Consider the following 11189-nt stretch of genomic DNA (forward strand, 5'->3'; position numbering starts at 1 on the left):
GTAACAGAAACTAGAAAGTAACTTAATACATTTACTCAAGTAGTTAAGTACAAGTATGAGGTACTTATACTTTACTTGAGTATTTCCTTTAACTGCTACTTTCTACTTCTCCTTCACTACATCTTAGAAGTACATATTGTACTTTCTACTGAACTCCATTCATATAATAACTTTAGTTACTAAAACAAAATATAATCCATTAATAAATTATGTTTTATGATAAATATATAAAGTCATTAGAATGAGCTCCACCTTCACCAGCTGAAACAATAAAGTGATGAATACATGAATATAATATGTACCATTCAGCATAATGACTGATTTACTTTATTGATATTTTGATGCCTGCGAGGATGCACTCAGGACTCAATCCCCCACGAGCTGCCTGATCCCGGGCTGTTTTAACCCTCGCGCTGTCCTTGACAGACAGAAGCTAAGATGGCGGCCTCATTGGTGAGAGCTCTCAGCTCTGGTCTAAAGAACATCAGAGAGATCAGAGTCCTCCTCTGTCAGAGCTCTGCGGCCAGCAAAGGGGCCAGGTGAGACCGAAGAGTATAGTATCTGTACATAGAGAGAGTATATAGAACCGAAGTAGCGAAGTAGAGTGTGACCTGAACAGAGCTAACAGTTAGCAGCTAACTAGCTAGCTGTTAGCTGCTCTGAGGTTATTCTGATGGATGTTAGCAGCTAACAGTTAGCCGCTAATAGCTGCTAACTGTTAGCATTAGACCTAGAACAAGCTGGATTCTTCCTCGGACTTCGCAATAGAAACAGAAGTTAGTCTACATCAGTTATATTATACATATATACCAGGAGTATTTAATTAAAATTAAAGAGGTCCAGTTAGAGAGAACAGTTGTATGAACGTCTGTATGTCAGATAAAATAAATAGTTATATTGAATGATATCTGAACATTATTTATTATGAAATAATGTTTTCTAATTGAACTGTAATAATAAACAATAAAGACTTTAACTGTCTGTGTTTAGAGACTTTGTGGAGCAGCACTACGTGACTCTGAAGACCTCCAACCCAGACTTCCCGATCCGGATCAGAGAGTGTTCTGGAGTCCCGGCCCGGGTCTGGGCCCGATACGGTGTGTCGCTACTTCAACTGCTTTCATTTACTGTGCTGTCGCTTCATTGCTTTCATTGAAGTAATACCTTTATTAATTATAATCAATAATAATGATCTCTGTGTTCAGATTTTGGGAGAGAGAGCAGCGTCTCAGTGGACAACATGTCAGCTGATCAGGTGGCCGGAGCTCTGCAGACTCTGGTTCAGTCCAAACCCTGAAGTGGTTCAGTCCAAACATTTTTTCAGTTTGTATGTAAATGTGTTGATATGAATAAACCGTATTATTAATGTCACTCTGTTTCCTGCTTCTTTTATAGCTCTATTTATCTTGCTTTATTTTCCCTGGATTATTAAAGGGGTTTCACTGGGTTTAAGGGGTTTCACTGGGTTTAAGGTGGTTTCACTGGGTTTAAGGGGTTTCACTGGGTTTAAGGTGGTTTCACTGGGTTTAAGGTGGTTTCACTGGGTTTAAGGGGTTTCACTGGGTTTAAGGTGGTTTCACTGGGTTTAAGGGGTTTCACTGGGTTTAAGGTGGTTTCACTGGGTTTAAGAGGTTTCACTGGGGCTGACGGTGGTTTCACTGGGGTTTAAGAGGTTTCACTGGGGCTTAAGGTGGTTTCACTGGGGCTTAAGGTGGTTTCACTGGGGCTTAAGGGGTTACACTGGCTTGAGATGGTTTTACTGGGGTTTAAGGGGTTTCACTGGGGCTTAAGGTGGTTTCACTGGGGTTTAAGGGGTTTCACTGGGGCTTAAGGTGGTTTCACTGGGGTTTAAGGGGTTTCACTGGGGCTTACGGTGGTTTCACTGGGGCTTGAGGTGGTTTCACTGGGGCTTGAAGTGGTTTCACTGGTGTTTAAGGGGCTTAAGGTGGGGCTTAAGGTGGTTTCACTGGGGCTTAGGGGGCGACTGTGGATAAGTGGAGAGCAGGGCCGTCCTTCAATCAGAGGATCGGCGGTTCGATCCCTGGCTCTGCTAGTCGCATGTCGATGTGTCCTTGAGCAAGACACTTAACCCCAAAAATACAATTAGCTCCCGTAGCTGTGCCTACGGTGTATAATGTGATAGAATCTGAATTGTAAGTTACAGTCATGAAAGAGTCTGCTAAATGACTAATGTAATGCTTAAGGTGGATTCACTGGGGTTTAGGGTGTTTTACTTAAATATGTTATTGTATACACTACTTTATAATTCATTGTTGAACTTTACCATAACAATGCGATTAATCGCGATGAAATATTTTAATCGTTGCCCAGCACTAGTTATTATTGTTATTGTATAACGTGACTATTCTCACTTGATGATAAATCTTCATACGCAGAACCTTCAGTTTGAAAGGATTATTAACATCTTATTTGTGATTAAATAATTTCAGGTCTATTGGTGTGATCTCATGTTGAATATTTAATATCTTTATGCTCCTCTGATTGGCTGTTGTTGATCGGTTGAATAAATACGAGTCCGGCTCCAGCTGGTCCTGGAGAACCTTCATCATCAGCAGTGACTCTGTAGACCTGAAGGGGGCAGCAGAGCTCAGGGAACGCCAGTCACTTATTATTAATCATAAGGATAATAATGATAATGATCAGTTCAGGCAGTCTTGAATATTCGCTTAATATCTGTTTCATCTTTTATAAAATTGACGAATCTTTTTGTTTTTATAATGAACAATGATTCAATTGTATTCAAGTTATAAAACTTATGGGGGCGACTGTGGTGAATTGGGTAGCAGCCACATGTTTACAGCTTGAGTTTCTGCCTGTAAGCATCAGATGGACCATGACGTGGTCAGAGAGTCCGGCGTGATACGCCGCTGATTGTGTGTCCAGTGGTCCAGAATGTCCTCCTCTTTGGTTGATGATTTAATAAACTGTCTGTATTTAGGGAGTTCATGGCTGAGGTTTCCTTTGTTCAAGTCACCAAGGACAATAACTTGGGTTAGGGTTGGTCCGCTCCACGCACCGTATCTGATCTGCGAGTGTCCGCTGTGCTTCCTGCACGTTGCTCCGCGGCGGAATGTAAACACCGACCAGAATGAATGAAGCGAACTCACGGGGGAGTAGAAGGGTTTACAGTTTATAATGAAGGATTCCAGATCAGGAGAACAGTGCTGTGTAGAGTCACTGTCACTGTTCAAATCTTTTTTTAAATGAACACAACTGTTGACCTGGATTTAGCTCCACAGAAGCCAACCAGCTGGAGCGCAGAGTCCGGTATGGATCCACAGAGCCAGGTCTCAGTGAAGCACAGAACGGAAGATGAAGAAAAGTCTCTGTCTCTCCCCACCAGTAGCTGAAGTTCGTCCAGTTTGTTGCAAAGTGAGCGGACGTTGGAGAGAAATATGCCCGGCAGCGGTGTACGAAATCCACGTGTGCGGAGACGCACGAGCACGCCGGCCCGTTTCCCTCTCCTACGTCGTCTCACTGCATGAGTTAATGTGAGACCACCTTTGACGAGAACGTCCAGTAATTCCACAGAAGTTAACAGAAAAGTTGGAAGTAAGTCGGCTGGAGTTGTTCCCTTGATGTGTATGAGCTCATCTCTGGTGAAAGAGCTCCGGTATCACAGCAGAAAACAGTATTTACAACAAAAACAACACAAAACAATGAGCACCAACACGCCGAGGCAGCTGTCCGCGGTGCCATCATGGGGCTGTTCATAATGTTAATATATTATTAATAATGTTAATTATATTAATGTATTATTCATGTTAATAATGTGAATGTATTATTAATAATTATACTATTTAACAGTACAACAGTCACATTTTAATACCTTAAATATATTGTACTGTAACACAGTACTTTTACTTAGAAGTCTGTATTTTTTAATTGTACCTTTATAATAATATCTGATCGTGTTTAATGATCTTTGTCTCAGTGAAACATTATAAACATTATAAACATAAAAACATGTTTGTTGTGATTACTAAACGGACTCTGACGTAATCAGAGCGGAACAGGACGTGACGTGTCTTCTGATAGCGTCACAACAGAGTGAGGTTCCTGTGAGGAAGCTAACCGACTAGCAGCGCAGATAAACAACAACAAGGTTCTTCCTCTTCTTCTGTGAAACCAGCTCATCTTCAGCCGAAGAAGAGACGCGACGCTCCGCCGCAGAGATGCCGGAAAGTGAGTTCGAGCTCCGGAAGTCTGCTAGCTAGCACTCTGTTAGCACGCTAACACGTTAGGATGCGTTATCACCACGCTAGCCGATGTTTAGCTAAAGAGATGCGGTTAAGTTTAATAAGGACACAACAGATTAAAGCTAAACTAAACACAAATAAACTAATCAAGAAGTGTATTTATGTATTACGTAGTATAGACGCTGAGTCACCTGCACGAGGCTCAGTTAGCTTAGCTTAGCTTAGCTCTACCGTCCTCTCTCAGCATCACAACAAACAGACACATTAAAGCTGCATGCTCTTCTGTGTGTAGTACTACTAGATGTTTTATTGCTCTACAACTACATGTTTTATTGTACTACTACTACATGTACTACTAGAGGTACATATAGTACTTTTTACTGTACTACTAGAGGTACATATAGTACTTTATACTGTACGACTCGAGGTACATATAGAGTGGTCTCGTGTGACGTCACAGTGTTAGCTGTCGGCCATGTTGGAGTACACACAAAGCCACTGGCATGCACGGCTGAGTCGCATAACCTATCGGTGGTGAACTTTTGTGCTGTCTTTGGTTGTGGCAGCAGAGCTGATAGAGACAAGAAATCATTCTTTCGTTTGCCAGCGGTCATTACACATCAAGGAAATGACACGAAGGAGCTATCCAAGCGACGTCGCCAGAAATGGCTGTCACGCATCTCTCGAGATATAAAGGAATGGAATTTGGCGTACACTAGAGTATGTGCGGATCACTTTATAAGTGGTCAGTGATTTTATTTACTAATTCGTTTGTGAACAGTATTTAATAAAGGAAATATAAATTAAACTTGGACATGAGAAGGTTACCGAAGCTTAGGGGTTAGTTTAAAGTGAATTCCTACACACACGCACACAATGACATGCATGTACAATGTAAACAAACACACGTGTCTGTTTGCGCTGAGTAAACATTGAATATTGCTAAATATCTGACCAGATCTGTATATATTTACCCTTCCAATGACGAGATGAGAATTCTCGACGACCGTTGCTTTGACGTCTCGGACCCATCCACTGACACACTGATTAGAAGCGTCGAGCCCTTTGTAGCACTCCAGCTCGTCTTTTGTGTGAGGACTGGGGGTGTTCACGAGATACGCGTAGATGTTGGCGTAGTTTACCGATGGAAGATAAGTAGGATCGGCACTGAAACCATCTGCACTCATCGTATAGGGATCCAAGTTACCAATAACCTTCAATTTGGCCAGGTAGCGAACCTTTGATGCACTATCCAGTGATTCAAAGCATGGTATTTTCGCCGCACTTCCTTGTTTACTCGCCGCCATGTAGGTTCTGTATGTACTCCAACATGGCGGACAGACCTCGTAACTAAGGAGATCGTGACGTCGGTGAGACCACTCTATAGTACTTTATACTGTACTACAGCTCAGTGGTACTTTATACTGCACTACAGCTCAGCGGTACATATAGTACTTTATACTGTACTACATCTCAGAGTAGTGCTGGGTGGTATACCGGTTTTAATTTCTCGTGCGATATGAATTTTTCACACACCGTCATACCGGTGCATAGAAACTACTGCTGTTGCTCTTCAACAGGCAGCAGAATGTATTGTTCGCCGCTGAGGGCGCTGCAGTCGGAGCTAGTTGTCTTAAGTGTATTGAGACGGACCTAGTCATGGTTATAACTTTATAAAACAATTAATAACCCACAGCTAACGCTCTTTAACAGGGCAAAACACCACGACACAAGAGTTTGTGACACATAAACAATTTGCTGCTCTTAAAATATGTTTTACACTTTTTTCTTTGTTTTTCTCTCCGGGTATGTAATTTATTGGCCCTAGGGCAGGGCTGTCAAACTCATCTCACTCTGGGCCACATCAGCATCACGGTCGCCCTCAAAGGGCCGGTTGTAACTGTAAGACTGTAAAACTAACTTCTCCTAACATGTTGTACATGCAGTTCTATAAATGAAAAATGATATTTAAACACATTTCTGTTATTAAAACATAAATCATTTTAATTGAGGGTTAATAAACCCACATGACTCTATCAAAGATCAAACTATTAAAGAAAATAACAAAGACAAATATCAAACACAAGTTCTGACATTAACTTTGTTCAAAGCTGTTTGTTCACCTCTCTGCATCACTAATGTTCCTCCCTGTCGTCGTCCTGTGCATGCAGCTACATCCAAGAGCTGCTCACTGAGAGTCAGGTCTGATGAACATGATAGATGATGTATCCGTGTTGTCTGTGCTTTCATCAACAGTTCATTACAAACACAAGTACCTGCTCGTCTCTTAGCTGCTGTGTTGTTAGATTGCTGCTAGTTCATCAACTCGGTCTGCGATGGTGTTTCTTCACAAACTGACATTTGTAAAAGTCTGTATCTGGGCGGAGCTCTGCTCACATACCTTCAGCATGCACTGGGCTGTAGCTGTGTGAATATATTCTGCTGTGATTGCAGTCTGCCTTTTAGTTCTTGGACAGTTTGATGTTTTTCTTGGAGGCTAAATTTAGCTCCGTGTTTGGAGAATTGTATCCTTCATCACCGACACGCCTCATAACACAGAAGACAGACCCGTTGTTCTCCTTGAAGCACAAACATGTATTCACTTTCACATCTTTCATTACATTTTCTTCCCTCTGCATCAATTTTTCTCTTCGTGGACATTTTGGGATTATTTGTCGATCTTTTACAATCGTTGGAAAACTGCTTTCCGGGCTGTTGCCTCTCCTGTCCACCTGTTGTGATCGTTTTAATGTCTGTACACAGACAACATGCTGTCTCATAATTTCAACTTTCTATCTCACAATTTCAACTCTCTATCTCAGCGGTTCCCAAACTTTTTAGGCCGCGCACCCCCTTCTACATCCCGACCGGGTTCGCGCACCCCCCCCCCCCCCTTAATAAAAAAAAAAAAAAAAAGAAGCAACAGAGCCTTTTAAGCCTTCATAGCCGCATAAGAATCGGACCAATGAGAGAACAGTTTGCTCGCGCGCGGCATTTGTTTACAAGATTTAGTCCGCTGTTAAATGTTGCAGTGTGAACACAAACCGAACAAAGGAGCAACTGCAACAAAGCAAACGAACTGAAGGTGTGAAAACGCCCTGAAACACTGCAACAAAGTTTCAATAACTTTCAGTGACACAAGGCGTCACTTTTAAAGAGCAATACGGATGCGAGCACACACGCACAGGCTCAGAGGCAGATTATCACATTTCATTTACAATTAATGAGCGACTAATGCAGCCAGGATGTCTTCGGACAAAGCATCGATGCGGCGACACAGTGTTGTTGGACACCGGGATCATGTCCAACTTTTTTGCTTCTTTCTCCCCAATCATACATTCCACCATCTCTCTGGCAGCTGGCGAGCTCACGTCTTCAGTGATTGTGTGCGGTAGCCCCTTTCTCGCTATTCTGTAACCAGATATGAAGCCCGTAGTGCGTCATTTATAGACCAACACATGAATGAGACTCCAGTTGTTTTTGGCTGTTTTGTAACTCCTCCAATTTCGATATAAAGAATGTAAGGGGCTTTTGACTTGCACTGGCATGCTTGGTGTTCAGTTGGCGACGTAAATAAGAGCTTCAGACTGTTAGCCAGAACCTCACTGCACACCACGCACTGTGGCTTTGGGGAATCTGCGTTGCCAATCCAAGTGAAGCCCAGACACAGATACTTTTCATCATATTTCCTCTTTTTTTCCCAGTCTGATGCTCTCTCGTTTCCTCTTTTTTCACCTTGACTCCGCGATGGGCCGATGTGCTCCCGATGTGTCTGTGCTATCCCTTCCTCCTTTTCGGTCTCCTCCGTCTCATCTTCCTCTGACTCTGGCTCGATTTCTTCTCCCGGTCTCTCCCAACGCACCTCTCCGTTGCCCTCGCCTCCGATTCCTCTGTCTCTCTCTGTCCCTCTCCTCTTTTATGACTGATAGCTTCAGATGTCCCACCTGACAGTTTTTAAATTAAAATTACATTTTTTTAAAATATTTAATATTATTACACCATCAGACCGCCATTACACTTTTCCTCTCGCGCACCCCCTAGAGGCAGCTCGCGCAGCCCACTTTGGGAATCCCTGCTCTATCTCATAATTCCGACCATGGGGATACTTTTATTTTCAAGTCTAACTTTTAATTATGTTTCCAAAAAAAAATTGTAATAAAATTTTTTTTTTGTTGGCGGATTCGCGGCCCACATAAAATGACGTGGCGGGCCGGATTCGGCCCGCGGGCCTTGAGTTTGACACACGTGCCCTAGGGTCACATTGTGTTTTTTATGCTTTTAAATGTCTGCTTTGTTAAGCACTTTGTGATGTTATGTCTGTGAAAAGCGCTCTATAAATAAATTTCTTTCATTCATTCATTCATGTCGATGTGTCCTTGAGCAAGACACTTAACCCCAAAAATTGCTCCCGTAGTTGTGCCTACGGTGTAGAAATGTGATAGACTGAATTGTAAGTCGCTTTGGATAAAAGCGTCTGCTAAATGACTGTAATGTAATGTAATTTATAGAATTACACCGCCGAACTGCATGCTGGGTACAGCTCGCTAGCTAGCTAGTCTGCTAACAGCTAGAAGAAGCTCCGTTGCTACATTAAAGAACAGAAAAGAGCGATGCAGGAGGAACAGAGAGAGACCGGAGATGCACCAATACAATTTGTGCCCAAGAGCGGAGCTGCGTCTGCTGTTTGGAGGTTTTTTGGTTTTAAAAAATCCGACATAGATCAAAAGTTGTAAAGTTTGTCGAGCCGCTGTTATTGCCTCTGGTGGCAACACTAGCAATTTACTCCATCACCTCAGCCGAAAACATGGGTTGGAATACGAAGAGTGTGTGCAATTACGGTCCTCGGATGCTTTTTTGGGTATTTAGGTCAGACACATATGCAACACTGATTACCGTGTAATATGTGTGGTATTTGTTATAAATGTACGTTGGTACATAGAGGGTGATAAGAAGCTGTACATGGAGGGACTTAGGACCCAGCGGAATGTAGGTGAAGGAAACAGGAAGTGACGGAAGACACGCCACACAAACAGCTGTCCACCGCTCGCTGGCCGGTTGGCCGGCCGGTTCTTGTTAGTTTTCGGCGTTAATTAATTAATGCGTTAACGCGAAGAGAAAAAATTCCGTGAAACCAGAATCTTACAAAATACCGTGATACACATTTTTGGTCATACCGCCCAGCACTATCTCAGAGGTACATTTTGTACTTTTTAATACTACGATGTAAATACTACTGTTCTCTGTGTACAGCTGAGAGCTACTCCAATCCTTTGGCCCCTGAGGGCCACGAGCTGGACGACCACAGAGCAGCTGCTCAGTGAGTATTAGTACACAGTTTGTGTGTTTCTGTAGTAGTATCATGGAAACATGGCTGACACATTGTAGTCATTCTCTCATTAACTCTCCAGGTCCAAACTGACCAATGACGACTTCAGGAAGCTGCTGATGACCCCGAGGGCGACGCCCTCCTCGGCCCCACCCTCTAAGTCCAGACACCATGAGTGAGTGATGACGATGATGACGATGATGATGATGATTAAGGAAGTAACTGCATCATTATTTTATCTCCCAGAATGCCGAGGGATTACAACGAGGATGAGGATCCTGCAGCGAGGAGGAGGAAGAAGAAAAGGTCATTATTGATAAGATAATAAGTCTTATTGATTAGATAAACATCCTGAGCTTTGTTTAACCCGATCATGTTTCCATTGTCATTGCAGCTACTATGCTAAGCTACGTCAGCAGGAGATGGAGCGAGAGAGAGAGCTGGCTGAGAAGTACAGAGACCGAGCGAGAGAGAGACGAGACGGAGTCAACAAAGACTACGAGGAGACCGAGCTGATTAGCACCACCGCTAACTACAGAGCTGTAGGACCCACCGCTGAGGCGTGAGTAATGCTAATGCTAACAGAGCTAACAGTACCGCTAACTACAGAGCTGTAGGACCCACCGCTGACGCGTGAGTAATGCTAATGCTAACAGTACCGCTAACTACAGAGCTGTAGGACCCACCGCTGACGCCTGAGTAATGCTAATGCTAACAGAGCTAACAGTACCGCTAACTACAGAGCTGTAGGACCCACCAATGTGACGTGCATATATTTGTAATTAATACTTGTATATTTTTTGTGTTCGTTTCAGAGACAAGTCAGCAGCAGAGAAACGGCGTCAGCTGATCCAGGAGTCTAAGTTCTTGGGAGGTGACATGGAGCACACTCACTTGGTGAAAGGTCTAGACTTCGCTCTGCTGCAGAAGGTGAGTGTTCACACTTTAGCCAACATGGTTAGCGTTAATGCTGCATGTAGCTACAGGGTTAGCGTTAATGCTGCATGTAGCTACAGGGTTAGCGTTAATGCTGCATGTAGCTACAGGGTTAGCGTTAATGCTGCATGTAGCTACAGGGTTAGTGTTAATGCTGCATGTAGCTACAGGGTTAGCGTTAATGCTGCATGTAGCTACAGGGTTAGCGTTAATGCTGCATGTAGCTACAGGGTTAGCGTTAATGCTGCATGTAGCTACAGGGTTAGCGTTAATGCTGCATGTAGCTACAGGGTTAGCGTTAATGCTGCATGTAGCTACAGGGTTAGTGTTAATGCTGCATGTAGCTACAGGGTTAGCTTTAATGCTGCATGTAGCTACAGGGTTAGCTTTAATGCTGCATGTAGCTACAGGGTTAGCTTTAATGCTGCATGTAGCTACAGGGTTAGCTTTAATGCTGCATGTAGCTACAGGGTTAGCTTTAATGCTGCATGTAGCTACAGGGTTAGCTTTAATGCTGCATGTAGCTACACCAGATTAACATTTTGAAGTAGCTTATTTTGTAGAGCTATGTATTTGTAGCAGTTTGTTACCAAGATGCAAACAAGCAGCTGCTATAAACGGGTTATACAAGGTGTGTGTGTGTGTGTGTGTGTGTTTTACAGGTCAGAGCTGAAATCACCAGTAAAGAGAGAGAAGAAGAAGACATG

General features: G+C 43.1%; 2 protein-coding genes across 2 annotated transcripts in view; both read left to right on the forward strand.

Moving 5' to 3' along the window:
* Positions 1 to 410: 410 nt before the first annotated feature.
* ndufa2 (NADH:ubiquinone oxidoreductase subunit A2) lies at positions 411 to 1371 on the forward strand. Its single transcript, XM_079283134.1, has 3 exons — positions 411 to 539; positions 991 to 1097; positions 1206 to 1371. The coding sequence occupies exons 1-3, from the start codon at positions 439 to 441 to the stop codon at positions 1295 to 1297; spliced, it is 300 nt and encodes a 99-aa protein (XP_079139260.1). The 5' UTR covers positions 411 to 438; the 3' UTR covers positions 1298 to 1371.
* Positions 1372 to 4066: 2695 nt separating this feature from the next.
* ik (IK cytokine) overlaps positions 4067 to 11189 on the forward strand; it is a 16588-nt gene continuing 9465 nt past the window's right edge. Inside the window, exons 1-7 of the mRNA XM_079283091.1 lie at positions 4067 to 4206; positions 9471 to 9537; positions 9629 to 9721; positions 9793 to 9852; positions 9941 to 10108; positions 10362 to 10476; positions 11145 to 11189. The exon at positions 11145 to 11189 is cut by the window's right edge and continues 26 nt beyond it. Of these exons, the coding sequence (XP_079139217.1) occupies positions 4197 to 4206; positions 9471 to 9537; positions 9629 to 9721; positions 9793 to 9852; positions 9941 to 10108; positions 10362 to 10476; positions 11145 to 11189 (558 nt within the window). The 5' untranslated portion in view covers positions 4067 to 4196. The remainder of the gene's footprint in view (positions 4207 to 9470; positions 9538 to 9628; positions 9722 to 9792; positions 9853 to 9940; positions 10109 to 10361; positions 10477 to 11144) is intronic.

Source organism: Melanostigma gelatinosum (assembly GCF_949748355.1).
Source record: "Melanostigma gelatinosum genome assembly, chromosome: 14".
NCBI classification, from domain to species: Eukaryota; Metazoa; Chordata; class Actinopteri; order Perciformes; family Zoarcidae; genus Melanostigma; species Melanostigma gelatinosum.